Genomic DNA, 23787 nt, shown 5'->3' with positions numbered 1-23787 from the left:
CTTGATTTAATTTCAACCCTTTGGTTCTGGTCCAACCTTCTGATTCAACGGAAAACAACTCCACATCCTCTATAATGGCAGCTCTTCAAGTACTTGAAGATGGTCATCATATCACCTCTTAGTCGCCTCCTCTCCAGGCTAAACATACCCAGCTCCTTCAACCTTGCCTTGGTCTGCAGACCCCTCTCCATCTTCATTGCCCTCCTCTGGACACGTTCCAGCTTGTCTATAACCTTCTTAAATTGGGGTCCCAAAACTGAACACTTTGTGTGATCTGGACACTATACTTCTGTTGATACAGCCCAAAATTGCATTTGCCTTTTTAGGTACCGCATCACACTGCTGACTCTTGTTCAGTGGATGGCATACTAAGACCCCTAGATCCTTTTCGCACATACTGCTGACAAGACAAGTCTCCCCCCATCCTATAATTATGCATTTGATTTTTTCTACCTAAATGCAGAACTTTACATTTACCCCTGTTAAAATTCATTTTGTTTTAGTCCCGTTTTCCAGCCTCTCCTTTCACCCAAACAGGCATCTTGTGGCACCTTAAAACACACACACACTTTAAAAAATTAGCATAAACGATTGTAGCCTGTGGCACTTTTGCTACAATACAAGCACATTAGCCTTTAAAATGCCACAAGACTCATTTTTGCCAGCATGGATTCTTGTATGCAATTACTCCAGACTGAGTTGATTGAAACCAATGGGTTCAGACCGGAGTAACTGCACAGGATTGCACTGTAACATACACAGCTACTCCTGTGCAATTCTCACACATTTCCCAAAAGGCAGAGCTGACAAATTGCCTCAGGAACACATACCACAATACATTTACCATTACAGTGCCACTGTTATTACTGTGCGGTTACTGTGCATGGCCCTGTATAAAATACAAGAGGAGATACTGCCTTAAATGATACAAAGATGACAAGTTGAGAGTTCTGTGCTCCTCCATTTTACCCTCACAATAGTGAGAACGGTCAGGCAAATAGTGAGCTGAAGGTCACCTAGTAGGGATACCAGCTTTCAGGTGGGGCCTGGGTAGCTCCCAAATTACAGCTCATCTCCAGAATGCAGAAATCAGTCCCCCTGGAGAAAATGGATGCTTTGGAGGGTGGACTCAATGCATTGTACCCCACTGAGGCCCTTGTCCTCCCCAGCCCCCACTCTCTAATCTCCAGGAACTTCCCAACCTGGCGCTGGCAACCCTACTCCCACTCCTTGCCAAGGGCCGGTGTGTGTGTGTGGGGAACCTGGCAATCTTATCACCCAGCAAGCTTCTACAGCAGAGCGGGGATCTGAAGCTGGACCTCACAGATCCATAGTCTGACCACTTCACCACTGACCCATTTAATTTCAGCTTTAATTTTGCTAGAAAATGAGGGGCTGGGCTCAAGGATCCACAGAAGAGAAGAGACATTGAAGCAAGTGGCCCAAGCCACACATTTCTACCTTACAAGCTACCCCCTGATGGAAGTTACTATATCTGTAACACTTATGACGCTACATAAAAGCATTTAATTTTCCCTTCTCCTGTCCCCTAGCTAAATTTGAACAAGCAAAAGAAGACGACAGCTTGTCACGTACTTTTAAAAATGTTTATTGATAAGTTAAATAGAAGGAATGATGGTAGTCGTAGTGCAAAGAAAGATGTGCAACTGAGGGCATCGTTCTCCCACACAGACTTTCACTTTCACAGTTTAGTAATTTACATAAGGGAAAACAGGAACAAATATAAATGAGTGTGTCAGTAGAAGGAAGTTGCAGGTTCTTGAATATAGGACCAGCAACTTGTACATCTCTTTTTTGCCAGTTACTTTGAGGAGTAGGACTGGACTGAAAGTGCTCTATTTAACAATTCCACCAGTACATCAGTTCAGTCAGACTCTCACAGCCCTGCGAGAAAGCAGCTTTCTGTTTCAAAGACTGAAATTTGGTAGCTAACCACAAAATGCATACCCCCCCTTACTATGTTATCTGTTGAAGCCATTATAGGCTTAGTGCTTTGTTTCCTACCCACAGTAGTATTTGTTCCAAGATAATCTGAAGTCACATTCATGAAATATCTCTAATGCATGTGGCTAGACGCATACACTGAGAACAGACTCAAGTGGCTCTACAGTCCATCACCAATGACAATTTCACTAGGAAACAAGACATTGGAACACACTGCTAAAATGATTCAGTGTCACCACAAACATAGCACAGGGGGAGAAAACCAGTTACCAGATATATTCTTGGTCTCAAACCCAGGTGGCCTCAATGTTTTCTACTGTAGCATTTAAGAGAAAGAGGGTTGCCTTTTCCCTTGGCAATTTAAAAGCCGAGCCCTACACAAACAATGGTACGCTTAATTTTGAGTGTCGTGAAGTTGGTCTCCCCCCCCCCCCCAAACTACCAGCTCACAATTCTGCATAAAAAGCTGCTTCTGAAACATGGTGAAGTTTCAAAAGCGACCAGCAATGGGGTGGAGGAGCTACCCTTTGAAAGAAACTCGCCTGTATGTGCCTACCTGAAGTGGCTGTCCGTATTGTGTCTAATTAATCAGTCAGAGACTTAAAATTGCTGGGTAAGTGAAAGTTTGTCCTTGTTGGAAGTAGTGCATATGCAAATCACTTATAAAAGGAGCACAGACTTAAAAAAAATCATATCTGCACATGTCAGTTAAACAAGGTCATAGACTCTTCAACACTTTACATTCGGGACTGCATTTAGTTTATATAGTACAGAAAACAAAAAAAACCACAAGATCAGTTACATAAAATAGTTTTACACAAACTGATAAATACTGTCGTCAGAGTTCACCAAGTCCAAGAACTATTTTTCTTCATGTTAGTTTTTATATAGAATAACTAGAGGAAAACTGGTTTGTGCTCCTTCGCATCTAGATCACTTTGTTTCACAGGCTTGTCTACTTATTTTCCCCTTGAGTGCTGGGGGGAAAATACCCGACAACACTGCAGTTAATCCAATTCTACTCAGGGACTTCATTTTGTTGCCTGCCAGATGACAATGCCCAGGATTAGGGAAACCACAACAAGGCCAACAATCAGGATGCAGATCTTCTTACGAGATTTTTTCTATTAAGAAGGGGAAAACAAACAAGAAAAGCCATTGACGCCAAGAAGGTAGTACCAGAATAAGAGGTTCAGTTATTAAAACATCCACAATAGGATGCACTGTACATGGGATGGATAAGAGAGAACACTGTCTCCCTCTCCCATAATATTAGAGACTTGGGAGCACCCAATGAAATTGATGGACAATAGATTCAGGGCAGACAAGAGGAAGTATTTCTTTACTCAGTGAGTAATTAAATTGTGGAGTTCATTGTCAGTGGACACAGCAAAGATGGCTTTAAAAGGGGATTAGACAGATTTATGGAGGAGACATCCATCAAATAGGTCCTAAACATGGTGACTAAAGGAAACCTCCACAGTCTGAGGAAGTAATCTGCTGAATACCAGTGTAAGGAGCAGACAACATCAAAGACTCTATGCCCTTTGTGTCAGCCCTCTGGAGCAACTGGCTGGCCACTTTTTGAAACAAGATGCTAGACCAGACAGACCACTGGTCTGATCCAACAAGGAACCTCTTGTGTTCTTATAAGAAGTATGATGCATTGGGACACTGAATGAGTAGGTATTTCTTGTTCCATCCTGATAGGATTTGTTCATCTTTAATTCAGGACCTTTGTGCCAACAAACGTCCACCAAATTGGGATACAATAATTGTAGGGTTACTATACCTCCAACCTGCAAGAAGACTATTTCAGGCCTTCTCATACACTTGAAAGTACACATAGTTCAAACAAAGAACTCTGGCGAGAGCCCCTATAAAAAAGCTAAAGGGCAGCCCATTTCAAGAGGATTCCCTAATTCTGTGTGATGGAAATGTAAAGCAATGCTCAGATGATTTGGGGGGAGTAATCTTTACTGAATCCACTAGCCCTACCCCTTGACTTCCCTCAACTGTAGCCCATCTCACCAGTTCTCATAAGCCACACCCCCCAGGACCCTACAGGATGCTGTAACAAATTAGTCCTATAGTTCTGTAACAAACTGTCAACCAGGTTTATAGAAGGCATGTGCATAACAACATAGGAAAAAAGGCTTGGGAATCTTACCCCCTTTCAGTTCACACAAAAGCTACAGAGCACATCTTTTCTGGAAGAGAACAGCAAATGTCTGCTCCCACTTCATTGTTCTCCCCTCCCTTCTTTTCAAGTGACAGTGCAGTTATTTTGGCAGCGGGGTTCACTGGGCAGGTGGGAGGTCATGCAAACGTTACCTGATAATACGAAGCTCTCTGTAGCTGTTCATTCGCATTTTCCACGTGTACCTCTGCATTCTCTATACTCGATTCTATGCTGTCTACAGGGGAGAAAAGCAGACTCTTCAGAAAGCCAGACCACAAGGAGGTCTTACCACAGAATAACCTGCATGGTCAGACTCAATGGGATGTTCAGAGATCTGCACACATAATGTCCTGTGTTGATAGTTTCAGGTGGGTTAGGAGTAGAAGAACAAGATTCATGTCTGAGTAGAAGAGCAAGACAAGTCCAGTAGCACCTTGGAGACCGAGGAGATTTCCAGGGCATGAGATTTCAAGAGTCAAAGCTTCCCTTCATCAGATATCTGACAAAGATATTTGGTCTCCCAGGTGCTACTGAACTCGAGTCTAGATAATCTCCTGTGGTTTTGCTGCTTCTCCCAGGACAACTTGCAAAATGATTCTCCCCTCCTCCGTTTCTTCCTCCCAAAAAAGGTAGGTTAGACCGAGAGGGTGTGACTGGCCCAAGGTCACCCAGCAAATTTCTGTGGCAGAGTCGGAGATGTGAACGTGGGTCTCCCAGATGCCAGTCAGGCACTCTAACCACTGTGCCACTCTGGGTACTGTAACCCAGTGGTGAAAGAACCACCACTTAGCAGTAATCATACAGAAAAGGCTTTTTGCCTGCCCCATCTCCACTTGCGCTGACACAAGAATCCTCTGCGGCTTCCTCGTTGCTCAATGGACAGAACTCCCCCCCTAGACACACACAACTTATGAAGGTGTTGGAAGGGGGACAAAATGCAGTATGAAACATTTCTGTGAACCCCTTGAATCCTGTTGAGAGTCCACTCCAAGTCCACACCCCAGAACACTGGAAATGAAGGGCCGCCGCTGAAGGGACAAACATTAACTGGCATCTCACTAACCGATCATGTCTCCTTGATCGTGGATCATCATAGCCAAATCTTTAAATATCTGGTTCACGTCCAGGATATCTGCCTGAAAAAAGGAGGAAGATGATAAAGATTTATTATACTTGTCCCCTGTGTTTAAGCATTTTGAATTGGCTGTTCTTAACATGTCTTATCAGAATGCTGACCCTCTGGCACAGTACACAATGCAACATATTGTGGGAGGACAGGAGGGGCTCACACAGGACTGGCCGAAATTGACCTCACCTTCAAAACCCAGGTGACCCTCTACACCTGTCACGCATGGGCACACATGGATACTGCCTTCTACTGAATTAGACCATAGGTCCATGAAGGTCAGTATTGTCTACTCAGACTGGCAGTGGCTCTCCAGGGTCTCAGGCAAAGGTCTTTCACATCACCTACTGCTTGGACCTTTATAACTTGAGATGCTGGGGACTGAATCTGGGACCTTCTGCATGCCACGCACTTGCTCTTTCACTGAGCCACAGCCCCTCTCATATGGTCAAGTAGCATGCATTCGGCTAAGGCTCTAAGGTCCTCACCTCTAATTGTCTGATGGCCGTTTCTCTCTCCTTAATTAGCTCAAGGTCTTGTTCTGTTATCACATCCTCTTCTTGAGACTGCATCTGATTCCACTCTTCATTGCTTTGGGAAAAGGGATACACAGGATACATAGTCTGTTCCTCCAACTCCAGCTCTACTTTTGCTTGACTGCAAGATTATTTTTTTTGCTAAGACCGTGCTACTTAAAATATCACTCAGATCCAACTTGATCATAATTCTCAACATGGGCGTGCCAGTTTCACAAGCATAGGGTCCTGCAATTGCAGAGTCTTATGCCACCAGTAACTACATGCCCTTTTGCTCCACATCAAAGAACTACCTGTCAAAGATGGGAGTTCATTAGAACTTCTTTGGAGTTCCCTTCAAAAAAAAAATCCCCTTTTATAGATATATACTTATCCTGTGTATTTATCCTCAAGTGTCTGATTGGCATGAGGAGGAGAAAGATGAGCAGATTGTCAACAAACTGCACATGGCTCAATTTAAATGATATATTTGGCTGTCTTTTATCCCTGTTCCTTTCATGGAAGTTCCCTTGTCCAGATGCCCACCCCTTGACTTCTACATCCTGCACCTGCTACCCAGAAAATATTGGAAGGGATTTTCCTTCGGTGTCTCTATAACACCTGTGTCATCTGTGCATCCAGTTTCCCAAGACTGTGGACACGATCCTGGATTGTGGATGGCAGCAAGACGATCCAATACATGTGTGCACCTTACACTCTATAAAGACATCACATACACCCTCTACCTGTGGTAAGAATTCCACCTCCAAAGGTTTTACAAATTTCAAGATACTGTTGAAACAGTCCAGAAGTCAGAAACAGCATTTACGCCCAAGCGGGACCATCTTGTTCTGAATCACATGTCAAAACCCCACATGCCACAGGAACCAGCAGTGAACACAACCAAATACTGTTGCGTTATTTTGTTATCCACCCATGTTTCCAAGACAAGTCACATGATGATGGCTTTTCCATTTCAGAGGTCAGATGAAAAGAGTCACCTTGAAGCAGCAGAAGTTACCTGTCAAATGAGACCAGCTGCTCATCCTTGTTCCTCTCCTCTGCCTGGAAAACATAATTTGGCTATCATCAGACACAGTGAGAAAGCAAGAATTGTTACTGCAGCTGAAAGGCATACGGTAGCAAGCAGGTCCTTACAGTCCCCAGCACACTGTTCTGGAACCCCATAGATTTTTAAGGAACAGAAACCTAAGTTATGGCTAGTAGGAACTGGACTAAATCAAGAAACACGCATGAAGTTGCCTTGTACTGAATCACACCCTTGGTCTATGAAGGTCAGTATTGTCTACTCAGACTGGCAGGGGCTCTCCAGGGTCTCAGGCAGAGGTTTTTCACATCAACTACTGCCTAATCTTTTTTAACTGGAGATGCTGGGGATTGAACCTGGGACCTTCTGCATGCCAAGCAGATGCTCTATCACTGAGTCACAGCCACTCCCCAAAACCCTCAAAGAGACCAAGTCTCTGATACATATCAAAGCAGAATCACTCCCTTCTTCCACCCCAGGATCGATATAATCTAGATCACTGTCGCCCACGAGCAGAAAAATCCTGCAAACGGTGTATGTTTTTCTCTGCATGAAATACACTGTAGGAAATGTAGGAAAGATTTAGCTGAAGAACTTACAGAGAGACGGGAACCAGCCCTTGCCCGGGCAACAGTTTCTTTCTCTTTCTCAGACACTCTTCTCTGCACCGCTTGGAAGTTATTTAAGGCAGCGGAAAAGTCACTCATTAAACGCTCCTTCTGAAGTTTCTGCTGGCGCTACAAGACAGAATGAGGACCGTGGTTTATTGTGGTAAAGGTAAAGGTAAAGGTTCCCTTGCTCGAAAGCCAGTCGAATCCGACTCTAGGGTTGCGGTGCTCATCTCCGTTTCAAAGCCGAAGAGCCAGCGCTGTCCGAAGACGTTTCCGTGGTCATGTGGCCAGCATGACTAAACACCTTGGCGCACGGAGCGCTGTTACCTTCCCACCGAAGTGGTACCTATTTATCTACTTGCAATTTCTTGCTTTCGAACTGCTAGGTTGGCAGGAGCTGGAACTAGAGACGGGAGCTCACTCTGTCATGCGGCAACTCGGGTCTCAAACTGCTGAACTACTGACCTTCCACAGCCTGCAGTTCAGCGTCTTAACCACTTGAGCCACCGCAGCTCCGTTTATTGTGGAGCACTCCACAATTTTAAAAAATCTGTATCCTAGAGGATGACATTAGTTTAAATCCTTCCCCATCCATTCAATGAACTATTTTTTACACACACACACCCATATAGTAAGAGACCATAATATAGTCTGCACTTCTCAAGAAGTGTGTTGTCATACTACTCTTCTTCCACCATTCTGCCTAGTGTCCCACTTGGGCCAAACCGATACAAATGGTTGAGATAAAATGGAGGACCTATTACATGGGTGCACAGGGCATTCCTTAACAAGCAAGGGATGGAAGTGAGAGGGCAGGAATGAAAACACAGCGCCCCATCCTCGTCCATCCTGGCAGCAGCATAATCCACGGACAAAAGACTCCACATTCAAATCAGCACCAGTCACTGTCGTGAGCTCCCATGCTATGCTCATCTCTTCTTCCCAGTCACCTGGAAAGAACTCCTTCTCCCCAGATCAAGAAGAAGCCTAGGTCCATGAGGTCCCTTGGACAGAGAGGGGGGTCCATAAGCCACATCTTCAGTACACATTTCTGGGTCTCTACTGCTGCTGTTCAGGAAAATCCAAGGACAGAAATGAAACAGACCAGAACAGACTAACTTATTTCTTAAAATACCTATAGCCCACCTTTCCTCTAGGCTCAAGATGGTGCTATTGGTTTTTGTTTTTTTAATGAGGTAAATTTAATGGTTTGGGGCATTTCTCCCCACCTCTACAAGTATCCCATCATTGTTAACTGATGCAGAAGTGTGGGAAATTAAGAAAGTCTGAAAGAGGTTGGGAGGGGTGCAAGTGGGAGAGGGGCAGAGATCACAGTTGTGATCAGTTGTGCTTACAAATGAGCTACAGAGCTTTCCCAGGATCCCTGATTCAGATGGCCCAAGTTAGCCCTCCCTCATCAGATCTTGGAAGCTAAACAAGGATGGCCCCGGCTAGTACTTGGATGGGAAGCCACCAAGGAAGTCCAGAGTGGCTATGCAGATGCAGGCAATGGCGAACCACCTCTATTTGTCTTTTGCCTTGAAAATCCTGTAGGGTTGCCGTAAGTCAGCTGCGACTTGACACCAGTTTCCACCATCACTTGCCTAAGAGTACCTTTTCACAGCTGACTGGCACTAAAGTTTTGTGCGGAAACAGAAAGCAGAGCAGAGCGCCCTCGTGTGCCCCTGTAGGATATTACAAAAGAAAGCTGAACCAGGATGTCTTTGGAATTATTTTTGCAGAAAGGACGTGGTCTCTTCCTCAAACTGCACTCCCACTTATTCTGCATAGAGACATCTAGAGGGCTCTACTTGGCCGTGCTTACAGGTCAATGCATTTTTTTAATGCCAAGTCACAGCTTACTTATGGCAACCCCATGGGGTTTTCAAGTCAAGAGACGTGGATAGGCGGTTTGCCATTGCCTGCCTCTGTTATCACGACCCTAATCCTTGGTGGTCTCCCTTCCAAATACTAACCGGGGCCAACCCTATTTAGCTTCTGACATCTGATGAGATTGGGCTATCCAGGTCAGGGCGTCAATGTATTTAGGACCATTTATTTCCATACCTGCAATCTTATCTCCCAACAAGTCTTACCATTTGGTACCCGATCAAGTAATTCTTGGTCTTAAAAACTCTGCCACAGACTGCATGTGTGTCAGCTGGGCAGCCCAAGATACTTCAACTGTTGTGCCTGCTTCTAGGATTTCAACCCCCTCCACAGTATTCATTATTTTATATATATTCCTCCTTTCTTTCTTCTGTGATGGACCTCAAGACAGCACACGTAGGAGGTCTCCCCTCCAAGCCCTGACTGGTTCCAGACCTGCTTAGTTTCAACGAGGTTGTTGCATCGTGCACTTTCATCTGGGAGAATGACAGAGCTTGCTCCAACTGCCAAGCTAGAGGCATACCCACCGTGGGCAGATACCAGCCTGCATTCAGGGGCACAGCAGAGATTATGCTGAGTGCTGGGAGACAGGTGGCTTGGATAAGGGTTGCCTTTGGAGCTTGGAAGGGAGATTTTCCTTTTCCTTGTTTCGTGTCCAAACAAGCACTGAAAGACTCATCAGCCATATTGTTGTTTCCTTACTTGCAACAGCAGAGACAGATGCAGAATTAACCCCCTCCCCTCAGAGCACCAAGGGAAGAGGAAGGGCAAGAGAAAGATGTGATTGACAGTCAAATTCTACTCATGGCCAAAAAACAACTAACCAAAATAATCCCCCACCCCCACCCCGTCTACAGGGCCAGCCCATGGGTTTGGGGCACCCTAGGCAGGCAACTTTGCCCTGCCCCTTGGCATCTCAGGGGAAGCCACCCCACTCCACCCAGCCTCAGGATAGCTTGGGAGTGCTTGGTGCTCCTTCAGTTCTGGGAGAGACTGGCACCCTGGGCAACTGCCTAGGTCTGCCCATTGTCAGTACATCAGATCATTTACACAGACGCAGCAGGACTCCCAGTTCTAAGTGCACCTTGTTCACACCTTGCTTTTGCTGGATATTCTGTACCATCGTCCACTAAATGAGTTTCATAGGCCGATTCCCCACAAGCAGCTGTGCCACCCTTGCTCTTCTGTTTCCCGCACTCGCATTGGTCAATTTCACACTATTCGCTGCGCAGCTGCATTTTGACCCGCAGCTCCCCCCGATTTCTCCTGTGTCTTCTCGATCTCAAAAAACAAGGAACAAAAAGATGTGGGGGAAATCGGAGGGAGCTGCGGGTCAAAATGCGGCCGCACAGCAAATAGTGTGAAATTGACCAATGCAAGCGGGGGAAACAGAAGAGCGAGGGTGGCACAGCTGCTTGTGGGGAATCGGTCATGGTCTTCCCAGATGTTTGCAAGCAACATGAATGCTGTTGAGACAAGGACAGTTTTTCTTCCGATATACACACACACAAAATATCCTAGCAAAAATACTCGCAGACCTGTTCCAGTGAAGATAAGGGGAGCGGCAGGGAGCCCAGCTCCTTCAGGTACTCATTGGTCTCCTTGGCAAGCCGGTTTGCAGTGTGCTGCAACTGTTGCCTGTGAACAAAACACACATTGTTTGCTGAATACACAAGAAGCTGCCTTATACTCAATCAGACCATCGATGTCTACTCAGACTGGCAGCAGCTCTCCAGGGTCTCAGGCAGAGGTCCTACTGCCTGGCCCCTTTAACTGGAGATACCAAGGACTGAACCTGGGACTATCTCCATGCAAAGCTGAAGCTCTGCCATTGAGCCACAGCCCCTCCCTGCTTTGGCTCCCAGGCTCTACTGCCAGAAACTTTAATCAAACAGGAATGATGCAAAAGCCAATGACATTTTTTCCTTCTCTTGTTTCTGTGCTGTACTATGATGTCCACAGGAGTGCTGTTTTGCAGGCCCAAGTCATCAATATCTCATCCTTTCGAATGACCAAGAAGGACAAGAAGATACAAGTGTGTATGTACTTGGACAGCTCTTTACAGGTTTTATCCCCCCACATTTTTTTGTTGGTGGGTTTAATCCTTCTCTGCATATTACACTGTCCCCCCCAACTGCTATTGGCTCCATGGAAGGGGGAGAACTGGCACATACTGTATTGGGGAGGGGCTGCGGCTCAGTGGAAAAGCCTCTGCTTAGCATGCAGAAGGTCCCAGGTTCAATCCCTGGCATCTCCAGTTAAAAAGGATCAGGCAGTAGGTGATGAAAGGCCTCTACCTGAGACCCTGGAGAGCTGCTGCCAGTCTGAGTAAACAATACTGATCCTAATGTTTGATTCAACCCAAGGCAGTTTTGTGTGTGTGTTCATGTGTGACACTTACAAGTATTTTGCCCATTGGGCAAACAGTAGCTTCAGGAGAAGGCATTTCAATCAGGAAAATGGTATATAGGAGAAGGGCTAAACCCTCCTCTAACATGACTTTTGTCTTCTCCCATTCACACCTTAACCATGGACCTCTTTCATTGGGATTACGACATTCCAAATTCTCAGTCTGACTTTACCATGACATACACCTTAAGGACCGCTCAGGTGGTACTTACAAGTTTTCCTGAAGCTTGCTGGAGTCTTGCTTAGTTCCCAGTTGGCTCATCAAATTCTTTATCTGAGAAGCTGCAAGGGCAGAATTGGAGACACGTTACTGCTTTCCTCTGAGCAAAACCCCCCAACAACCTGGCCATGAAAATGACACCTGACTGTCATAGCCTGAACCCGAACATGTTAGCTCCAAAAGCAGTAGCAATGGGATGTTCGGACTATGTTTTATTTTACAAAATTTATACTCTGACTTTCTGCTCTCATAAGGGCTACCAAGGATAAAGGTAAAGGTTCCCTTGCTCGAAAGCCAGTCGAATCCGACTCTAGGGTTGCGGTGCTCATCTCTGTTTCAAAGCCGAAGAGCCAGCGCTGTCCGAAGATGTTTCCATGGTCATGTGGTCGGCATGACTAAACATCAAGGCGCACGGAACGCTGTTACCTTTCCACCGAAGTGGTACCTATTTATCTACTTGCAATTTCTTGCTTTTGAACTGCTAGGTTGGCAGGAGCTGGAACTAGAGATGGGTGCTCACTCCATCATGCGGCACCCGGGTCTTGAACTGCTGAACTATAGACCTTCCACAGCCTGCAGTTCAGCGTCTTAACCACTTGAGCCACCGCAGCTCCAACCAAGGATACATTTATTTATTTATTTGTCAGATTTCTACCCTGCCCTCCCAGCCTAGTTAGTGCATTTTTATCCTGCCTTTTCTCCCTTCCTCTAGTTTATGGAATAGAGAAGGTTAGTTTGAAAATGACTGGCCCAGATTTTCCCAATAAGTGTCACGGTGAGTTGGGATTTGAACCCAAGTCTTTCCTTCAGCCTGACTACTATGCTGCCATAGCAGAATAATGTAGTTAGAATGGTATCTGTTTATATTAGTACAGTCTTATTAGTTCTGTACCTTTAAGATAGAGCATACCAGGAACTGTAGTTTTAGAAAGCTTTTAGGTCAGGTGTTCTAGATAGCCTTCCTGATTGGATTGTAATGGGTGCCTTCTGGAGTAGTTGCAAGCCTGGGAAAAGTTTTATTAGTTTTGTTCCATTCCCTTTGTTAGAGGTTTTTCTAGCACCAGCCAGATGTATAGAATCACCTCTTTTCCACCACTAGTCAAAGCAATGGACTAAAGGTCACTGTGGACAAACTCTATCAGCCATTCATCTAAGGGACATGAGTCTATTAATGTGGATGCATGAGATAGACTAAAATCTAGTTTATTGGGTATTTGACTGTGTGTTTGGATCACTCTCCTCAAGGAGGCAGTTTCCCAGGCCACTGCAGTCAGAGGATATTACTGCCCTATAGATACTTCTACAATGGGAGTTTTCCCACGCAGCACAAAGGTATCTTTCAATGAACTGGTAGCGATTCATCAGCAAGCCCACACATCACAGCAACCTATTGCTATGATTGAAGTTGTTTTTCAGTAATTTTGTTTCTATGCTTAAGAGCTACTTTTGGAAATCACTGTGCTTTCTATCCACAACGAGGGGGGAGAAAACGCAGAACAGCACAAAAGTTTATGCTTGCATTTTGGCGCCTGGTTTTAATACAGGTTTCATTGGTTAGACGGCTTTAAAAGGAGATTTGACATATTCACAGATGATCGGTCCATGAATGGCTACCAGCCACGGTGACTACAGAAAACCTCCACATCTCGGGGCAATCTTGGAAAACCAGTGCTAGGAGGCAACACCAAGGGAAGGCCTTGCCCTCTATACCCTGTTTGGTGGGCCCCGCCATCATACAGCAGGTAGGTTACACAGAGCATACCCAGAATACAAATGGCAGTTTACTGACACTGCTGGTATGGAACAGGATGCTGGACAAGATGGACCAATGGTCTGATCCAGTAGGGTGCCTATAATGTTCCTTTGTTCTGTACAAATAATCAACTATTTGAAAGGCAGAAAGGAAGCAAGGAGAGGGACAAAGGACAGAAGCTGCACCATCCACCTTTGAAGACTGTTCCGATTCAGATATCTATATAGCTCTTGAGTACATTGGTCTGTCAACAGTTATCAGAACACAGTAAGTTCTCTGGGCGATTAGCAGGTTGTTCATAAGCAGCTCCCTGACAGTCGCTGCTTGCCTTTGCCAGCTTGGGATCTCGCCTGCAGTAGCTCTGTGCCTGGCTGTGTAGTAAAACATCCCCAGGGAGAGTTGGGATGATGACACACAGCAGCAACACCTCACTTTACAGCAGACACATAAAGGACACTGGCCTGCTCACCTGTGGTGAGTACGAATTGCCTCTAGGTGATCACAGAGAGAAGCTTTACAGAAACTTGTTCCCCCCGGTCCAACAAAAATGTGTTGGATCCAAAGCTGGCCTTCTGCTCAGGGAATAGCCAGTTTGGGGTAGTGGTTAGGAGTGCAGACTCTAATCTCTGAAAACCAGGTTGGATTCCCTACTCCTCCACATGCAGCTGCTGGTGTGACCTTGCATCAGTCACAAGTTCTTTCGGAGCTGTTCTCTCAAGGGCAGTTCTCTCAGAGCTCTCTCAGCCCCTCCTACCTCACAGGGTGTTTGTTGTGGAGAGGGGAAAGAAAATGAGATTGTAAGCCGCTCTGAGACTCCTTAGGGTAGTGAAGGGTGGGGTATAAATCCAATCTCTTCTTCTTCTTGGAATTAACTGTAGGGTCAGATGGGCTAGTAAGTGGTTTTACAGGCCAGCAACCCTGACTACAAGGTTGCCTTTAAAAAATGCAGATAAAACCCAACACATCTGAGAGAGTTAAAGATACAGTCAGAAAAAAACAAAAATCAAAAGCCAACATGGTGTGACAGTTGGGGTGTCCGATCACGGTGCGGGAGACCTGTGTTCAAATTCTCCTCTGCCACAAAGCTTAACTGGTAATTCTGGACTCTCTCAGCCTAACATGCATCAAAGTTAGGTTGGAGAAAACTGGAGGAGAACAGAATCACGTATGCTACCCCAAACTCACTGCAGGAAGAGCAGGATAAAGAAATGTGACAGACAGATAGATATTTTAACTCCCAGAATAAATTGAATCAATTTCACAAGTTTTTTCATCATCTTTCACACTAGGTGTACTTGTCTGTTGTTCTGAGTATTGCTAATCTATATGGATAGGCCATTCAAAGCAAAACGGATTAGATTTATTTTTTTGGGGGGGGTCTTTTCAGATCAATCATTCTGTGAGATCGGTTATAAGATACAGGCACAGATAAGAAAAATAGGTGGGGGATACACCACATAACCGAGTCAGCACGATTCAGAAGTACGATGGACTCCAGCTGTGTGCTGAAATTGGACCAGTTTTGGTTAGCTACATCAGTGCAGGGCGGGTGTGCAAAGAAGAGGGCTAGAATTCAAGTAGCAAAGCCTTCTCCAATTTGGAGAATTCGCTTCCCAAAAAATATTCCTTACAGTTTCTTTCTTAAGGGCAGTTTTTAACATGCTGCTTGCGTAAAATGGAAAAGTCATGGGGGGAAAATACCCAGTTCCCGTAACACCACCCTGTATAGGAAGTAGAAATCAGCAAGAGTCCAATAGCACATTAAAGACTAACAAAATTTGTGGCAGGGGATGAGCTGTCGTGAGTCACTGCTCACTTCTTCACCTGTCCTTAGTTACTACATTCTGTGGAAGATCATCATTTTAAGTTAGAAACTGCTAACTTCGTTTGTGCTGAAGAATAGCGAAAGAAGGCGCTCAAGAGGGATTCCTTTCTTGTCTAGCATCTGCTGGATACAGTCGTAGTCACAGAGAGGCGAGACCTGTAAGGAATATCTGCCTAACAAGACTTAAAGTTTTTCAAAGGCTTTGAAGGGTGTCACATTGCTTACGACGGCCCTGTAAACATCTTGCCGTGAAAACAACCAATGTTGGCAAAGATCTGCTGTAGCGAGCAGGAGCTGTTATTGCCAGACTTAGAGGAAACAGCTGCCCTTCCTGAGAGCATTCGAAAGGAGGGTGGGTGGGAGAACAAGTCTTCCAACATCTATGAAGAAATTCAGCCTTGCTTGCTTATTTTGAAAATTGTGTTCTTCTAGCTCAGGGGTCCCCAACATGGTGACCATGGGCGCTATTGGTGCCCACCAACCCCTTTTGCCCAGCAAGGTTTCTGCTTGGCTGTTGGAGATTCGATTGGCCATGAGGGGTTTTTAAAAAACGCTGCTTTGCCAGCAGCTGCCACCAGAGCATGGGATCTTCTCTGTGTGACTGAAGTTAAGCTGTGGCAATCATTTTGTGGCGGGCTCTGCCTCCTGCAGCAGCAGCCATTTTGTGGCTGTGCCCACCATGCCATGTCAGAATTCCAAGGGTGCCCACAGGCTCTAAAAAGTTGGGGGGCCCATTCTAGCTGCTCTAAAACTTCAACATATATTGTTCAGCTGCTTTGTTTTTTTTAATTATACGATTTTTATTAGGTTTTCCCTATTATATATGACATTGTAGGAAAAGAAGGCCATAGGGAATGGGATAAGACATGTAGGAAAATTCCATCAAGCTTATACAATAGCTGTTACAAAGTTTCCATCTTAAATCTTTGTTTCCAGATCTCTTTCATGTATATAATTTCAAAAGCTAATATCGATTAATCAAGTCGCTAAAGTCTTCTATTACGATTCCTGGAAAAAGTACATGTTCTGCGCAGTTCAAGTTAGATTTATCCCGAGTTTATAGTGCTTATACTATTGTTCAGTTGCTTTGGATGGTGGTGGACTGCATTACTTTTCATTGCTGCTAGAACCGCTCCCCACCGAAGTAGCCTTCACATTGCTGTACTGAGGATTTTGAAGAAAAGGACCAGTCAGTAGGTAATGGTTTTCTCAGCTGCTCTTCTACCAGGCCTGTAGACAGGGTTTTCTGGTTTGTGGGGCACCTTTTTTTTTTTTGGTGAAGCAGCTATTATGCTTATAGTTATAATAATTAGCAGCAATTTGTTGCAGTTTGCAGTTCCCGGCATGGATATGGAAAGAGCCAACAGGTAGGGAGGGCAGGGCTGGTGAGATCGCGGGGTGCTGTTGATTCCAAATAAGGCTGATCAATCAAATCAACATTGGCAGGGCAGGGTGATTTAAATGGAATGGATTTAAATGGGAAAAATAGCAAATAAATATGATTTCCTTGAATGAAAAGTTGTAAGGCGTGGATGGTAAGTTGAGGGCATGGCCATGAGATACCCACCGTGGCTATGGGCTAGTCTTCTACCATGTCCACTAGACAAGGTTTTACTCATTAGTTTCTTCTTTGCCCCAGGAATTAAATTACCTAGGGGCAGGACAAGAGGGCAGAAACAGAGTGCAGCTTTGTGATTCTTTAAGGACATAAGAAGAGCTCTGCTGGATCAGACCAGGGATCCAGCTAGTCCAGCATCCTGTCTCACGCAGTGGCCAACCAGCTCCTCTGGTTCCCAACAAAGAGGGCATAGAGGCTGGGAAATACCTGGAGATTTGGGGGGTGGAGCCTTAGAAGGATGGGGTTTGAGGAGGGGCAGGACTTCAGGTGAAGAAGAAGAGTTGGTTTTATATCCTGCCCTACACTACCCAAAGGAGTCTTGGAGCGGCTTACAGTCGCCTTCCCTTCCTCTTCACAGAACAGACACCCTGTGAGGTAGGTGGGGCTGAGAGAGCTCTGAGAGGACTGAGACTGCCCCAAGATCACCCGGCTGGCTTCATGTGGAAGGGTGGGAAATCAAACCTTGTTCTCCAGACCAGAGTCCACCGCTCTTTACACCAAGCTGGCTATTGCCTGGAGAGCAACTGTAAAAGCTTTTATTTACTCATAATCCACCTTTCTTGCTGAGACTCAAGGCAGAGTACAGAGTATAAAAAACAGCGTAAAAGGAAAACAGTATAAAACATACAACAAGGAATGTAACAACTCATAGGGTTGCCAGCTCTGGAGATTAGGGTTGGAAGGGTGGGGATGTCAACAGGGTATAACACCATAGAGTGTGCCATTCAAAGCAGCCGCATTCTCTAGGGAAAGTGATTTATGTCATCTGGAGATCACTTGTAATTCCAGGAGATCTCCAGACCCCACCTGGAGGCTGGCAATCCTACTTTAGACAGTGTAGCACAAACAAGACAACATACACAACAAACAGCATGGCAAACTACGAAGCTATTATCTTTGCTACACATTGTCCTACTCTCAGTTGCTACCTGTAGGCCCCTGCCACACGGGGGGGGGGGATTGCTGCGGGCAAATGGCGGCTTTTGAAAGCCGCACCAAAAGAGACACGCGGCGGCGGGCTCACACAGATCCCCTGAGCCGCTGCGCAGTTGCTTCCCGGTGATGGGGAAGGGGGGGGGGGAGCCACGGACGGGAGCGCGAGGCAGCCGGCTGCGCATCTGTGCACATGCGCAGTTTGGCTGGGAGCCTCGATTGCTCCTGTAGACGGGTGCGCCGGCGATCCGACGGCCACGCTTGATGCAGCGTGTCAGGTTGGTTCTACCTTTTACTAGGTTTATTTTTAGTGCGTATTTTAGGCCTAAATGGACGGATCGGGGACGGGTGCATGCTGATTCCCAGATGTTGCGGTGAGATCGCGCCCGTTTGCTGCGTCCCTGATCCGTCCCTCTTCTGGCCCAACACCTCCCGTGTGACTGGGGCCGTAGTCAACTAAGAAAGAAAGTTACAGGTTGCAACTGGGCAACGGGAAATTGGAAGCACAGCATAGACGTACTTTCCTTAACTTGATAAACAGCCCTTGATAAGGTCTGTAAATGTTTCACTGTAGAAATAGCCGGTTGGTATCAAGATTAGCTTGTTATGGAATCTCTCCCAAGAGCTCAGAACTTTGACTAGGCCATGTATGCCTTTTTTTAGTCACAATTCTGACAAGTCACAGTTCTGCAAAGCCAAATTCTGAACAAATTAAATAGTTTGCATGCACTTACACTCGTATTTGTTTATTTTGTATGGTTTTATTCAGCTTCTGGAAGTTCCACCCAATATCCATAACCTGATAAACACCAACTAGAGGCCTGCAGGATTTGATTTGCCACGTAAAGTATGGAAGACGGCTAACAGAGTACGAACAGGCTTTGGCAGTTGTGCAGACCTGTTGTTTAAATGGGGCTAAATACCGGGACCCAAATGCGATTGTGGTGCAGCCCGCCAAACTATTTTCCATCTGTCACAGGAATGTGAGCATCGTGCTTTCCAGGGAGATGTGACAGAGCTGTTTGAACTCTCCCCAACTGAGACTGAGTGGATTGAAAATTTAGATATTAGTATTTAGTGAGATTTCTCAATTGGTCTGCATACCCGTTGTATCAACTTGGATATGTATTTTATATTATTATATGCTTCCTGTGTGTAACTCTGCCATATAATAAATAAACAAATAAGTCCTCCTCACTCCCTCCACTGATGCTTAAGCTTTCACTGGGCATTGCTTTCATCTTTTCAAAGCTATCTCAGCAGCCATTCAGCTTTGGAAATGGGCTTGCAAATAAATGCTTGCCTGTGGCAGGTAAGGATCCCCTCCAGATAACCAGGAAGGAAATTCTTTGTCACTGGGAAGATGGAATTCCTTATTTACCTTGACCCTTAAGGACAAGCTACATGATGTTTTTGTACCTTTTCAAATGCAGAAGTGTTTTCTGGGGAAGGAAACAAGTAGGAGTAAAAGTCTGGGCAAGTAGGCCTCTTGTGTGCTTGAATCAAGATCCTAAAGGACACTTTTCCTCCCTGAAAAGCACTTCTATGAACATAAGAGAAGCCATGTTGGATCAGGCCACTGGCCCATCCAGTCCAACACTCTGTGTTACACAGTGGCCAAAACCCAGGTGCCATCAGGAGCAGGGCCAGAACCCTCCCACTGATGCCCCCCCAAGCACCAAGAATACAGAGCATCACTGCCCCAGACAGAATGTTCCATGTGCACGTAGTGGCTAATAGCTATCCATGGACCTCTGCTCCATATGATTATCCAATCCCCTCTTGAAGCTGTCTATGCTTACAACCACCCCCACTTCCTGCAGGAGTGAATTCCACATGTTAATTACTCTTTGGGTGAAGAAGTACATCCTTTTATCTGCTCATCAATTTCATTGAGTGTCCACAAGTTGTTGAATTGTGAGAAAGGGAGTGACCACGAGTTCTTGTATTGTGTCAAAGGGAGTGCCCACGAGTTCTTGTATTGTGTCAAAGGGAGTGCCCACGAGTTCTTGTATTGTGTCAAAGGGAGTGCCCACGAGTTCTTGTATTGTGTCAAAGGGAGAAAAGGACTTCTTTCTCTGCCTTCTCTATCCCATGCGTTATTTTGTAAACCTCTATCATGTCACAAAAACTATATGCTACAAGTCTCAACACTGGTAGAAGCAGAGCCTGCTGTGTAGTAACCCCCCCCCCCCCAAAAAATCGAGTTCCTTATCCCACAAGTTTCAATTGGCTACATCTATTTTAAATTTTAGGAGGGAGGATGGCATGGTACAGCCCAATCTCAGCAGCTCTCAGACGCTAAGCCGGGTCAGTGGATGGGAGACCACCAAAAAGACTCTGCAGAGGAAGGCAACGGCCAACTACCTCTGCTTCTCACTTGCCTTGAAAGCACCTTGCCAGGATTGCCTTACATGCGTATTTTAAATTTTACAAAGCAAGCAGTTCATCTTGCTATTTTTTAGGATTTGTGGTACCTCTAAGACTAACAGTGATGTTCCACCATACATTTTTGCGGACAAAAGTGATACACTGGAATAATGGTTTATTAGTCTCTAAGGAACCACTAGACACCCATTTAGTTTTTGCTACAACACATGAACTCCTCTGCTTTTATAAATAGCATTAGTTGCCGCTGTTATTTTTACAAACTGCATTGCCTCAGATATCTCACAGTCCATATTTTACTGTTTTAGCTGTGAGCTTTTAAAGCGCTAACCACTCTGGCAGCTCCCTGAGCCAGAAAGCAAGTTGCAAATGAAGCCAGGCCACAATCTGATGTGTCCTTACTTGGAAGTAAGTCCCACCAGAGTGGCAAGGATTACACAACAATGAAACATGAAGTGGGCACACACGAGGGAGCAGGGTTGTAGTCCCATACACAACATGAAGAACCAACAAAACACATGCATATAGAATAAACACAGGTATCTGCAGAAGAGAGATTATATGCGATTATCCCCTTTTTTAGGATACACACCCGTTCACACCTTCTCCTTACACGGAAGTGTATTCCATGGGGACAATGCAGAACGTGTGAATTGGCACCAAAACTATTAATAATCAGGAATCATTATCAGTTGGGGGAGAGGGTAGGATGCGTACCAAGGGGCGAAAATGCACAATGGTCCTCAGCCCCTCGAGGGTACAATGGGAATGTTGGGGGTCAGGAGGATCCAAGAAGGGATGAGGAAGTAACAGGCGCGGCGGGTGTGGGGGCAGGGAGGAGCTGTCAAGACACTCACTGCATTGTGTCAGGCGCTGTACGTTGGCGCTGCAGGTCTGGATAATGCTGCTGAAGTCCCGAGGCGGGGCCGGCACCCCACCGGGCCGGTAAGTCTCTAGCGGACCGTACGACATCTTTTTTTTAAAAAGCGGATCCCGGAAAGCGAGAAATAAATCAGCACAGTCGGGCCGGGCCGGTGATGATAATGATGCCGCCGCCTTAATCACCACGCATGCGCAGTTCTGACGAGCCCTGCTTCAGCCGTCCCTTGGCTGCGCATGCGTGCAAGGACCCCGAGATGACAGATCCGCTTCTTGTCCTTGCTGTAGACGCCCGCTGAGTACGGTTGAGAAGCGCATGAGCAAGCACGCCCCCCCCCAGGGGATGGAAATGAGGGTGGTTGTCATGGCGACAGGAGGCCGTTCTGCGAATGGCCGGGCCTAGGGTTGCCAGCCTCCAGGTGGGGCCTGGAGATCCCCCGGAATTATAATTGATCCCCAGGCAATACAGATCATTTCTCCTGGAGAAAATGGCTGCTATGGTGGGTAGACTCTATGGCCTTGTGCCCTGCTGAGGTCCCTCCCCTCCCCAATCCCCTCCTACCCCAGGCTCCACCCCCAAATTCTCCAGGTGTTTCCCAACCCAGAGCTGGCAACCCTAGCCGGGCCTAATTCAGATAGGGTGCTGTTCCAAGGTCCCGTCAAGTGGTGAAAGCCAAGTGGTAGAAGCGCCAGTCGTCTTATTTAGTTGTTTGTTCAGTACACATCTGTATCCCATCCTCCAAGGAACTCAGGGCTGTGTTCATCCCTCTCCCCTCCTCCATTTTATCTTTACAACAACCCTGTGAGGTAAACTAGGCTGGCAAAGATTGGCAAGCGCTTTAGGGTGCTGAAGAAATGGCACTCAAGAGTCTTGTTATGGTGCTTTGAGGAATCACAATTTTAATGGTGTTGTTGTTGTTTTAAAGAGGTGCCAGAATTCTCAAGAGGGATTCTGTTGTGGAGTGAGGATTCAAACCTGGGTCTCCCAGACGCTAGTCCAACACTGACCACTACACCACACTGGATCTCAGATTATGTTGGATAATTTGAAAATGTGGGATATAACAAAGTAGGGCTGGGGGCAATGGTTCATATTGGATTTTCTGTCACGTGCATAACATTTTTATTTTATTTAGAAAATGTCTGTGCTTGATGCTGTTCCTACAATCAGAGGGTAGATGTGTGCATTATACCTAGGGTTGCCAAATCAGTTCACCTGGAGAACATGCCCACTTTGAAAGGTGCACTCTGGGGCACTGTAGTCCCTCCCCTTCCCAACCCCCCCACACTCCTCAGTTTCCACCCCCAGAATCTCCAGGCATTTCCCAATGCAGAGCTGACAACCCTAATTATATCCAAATGTATTTTCTAAAAAAGAAGACATTTATTGATCAAAAAGAGGCATACGATAACCAGAAATATTTCAAACCATGAGTTCTCACTTGCTGACAGTTTATAGACTATTCACTGTTAAAAGCACATGTAGCAGTGTTAAGAGCAGTGAAACCAGAGATGGTTGTTTTTTTAATTAAGACTTTTATTGTTTTCACACACAAAAAGTTAGCAGGGTAAGCAGGCCCCATATAGCCCACCCCCCTCCCCATATGTGTTCTATTAGCAGAGAGAGAGAGAGAGAGAGAGAGAATATGTAGGGCAGGAGTGTCAGTTAGGAAAGTAAGGTGCAACATTATGGATTCAATTAAACAGGGAATAAAGGTGAGGAGATATCATTGCTCAAATAGGTACAAGAATTCATGCCAAATGGAGGTGAAGGTTCCGGGAGCTTCTCACCTCTTGTTTGTACAAAGGTCTAACATATCATTGACCCAGAGATCTATAGAGGAAGATACTTGAGATTTCCAGTACTGTAAAATTATTCACTTAGCAACTAAAGCTGCCTTTTGGATCCAAAACGTGGTATTTGGAGAGCACCCATGGAGTTGGTATGTATCCTAAGACTAGATTAGTGGCTGTGAAGACTAAATTAACAGCTAATGTGAAATTGATCCTGGATATAACCTCCTGCCAGAAATGGGTGATTTTAGAGCAATTCTAAAAACATATGAACGAGGTTAGCTCCAGGCTTCGGGCAGTACAAGCAGGAATCATTCCCAGTGAGACCAATGTAATAGAATTTATTAGGGTACCAGTACACTTGCAAGAGAGTTTTTTGATGGATAAGCCTTAGTCGTAAATCTAGAGAGGCGGATTTAATGGCTTTTAGTGCAGTTTGCCATTGGATCGGTTGAACTGGAGTACTCAGTTCTAGTTTCCACTTCAGAGTTTGTTTAGTGCACCTCACGTGGTGTCTGTTGTGGGGAGGGAAAGGAAAAGGGATTGTAAACCACTCTGAGACTCCTTTGGGTAGTGAAGGGTGGGGTATAAATCCAATCTCCTCCTCCTCCTCCTCCTCCTCCTCTGAGTA

At 45.6% G+C, this 23787-nt stretch overlaps 1 protein-coding gene across 1 annotated transcript; it reads right to left on the bottom strand.

Annotated features, from left to right (window-relative positions):
- Positions 1-1642: 1642 nt before the first annotated feature.
- On the bottom strand, positions 1643-21545 carry STX12 (syntaxin 12). The gene is made up of 9 exons (XM_015418635.1): positions 21341-21545; positions 11959-12028; positions 10876-10975; positions 7436-7573; positions 6810-6853; positions 5762-5864; positions 5211-5283; positions 4300-4382; positions 1643-3089 (listed from the first exon to the last, which is right to left on the bottom strand). Exons 1-9 carry the CDS (start codon positions 21453-21455, stop codon positions 2997-2999), a joined length of 819 nt encoding a protein of 272 aa, XP_015274121.1. The 5' UTR covers positions 21456-21545; the 3' UTR covers positions 1643-2996.
- Positions 21546-23787: the final 2242 nt, after the last annotated feature.

This window comes from Gekko japonicus, unplaced genomic scaffold (genome assembly GCF_001447785.1).
Source record: "Gekko japonicus isolate JY-2015 unplaced genomic scaffold, Gekko_japonicus_V1.1 scaffold524, whole genome shotgun sequence".
Taxonomy (NCBI): domain Eukaryota; kingdom Metazoa; phylum Chordata; class Lepidosauria; order Squamata; family Gekkonidae; genus Gekko; species Gekko japonicus.
Note: the sequence above shows the minus strand (reverse complement) of the source record. Positions and strands in the feature narration are given on the sequence as shown.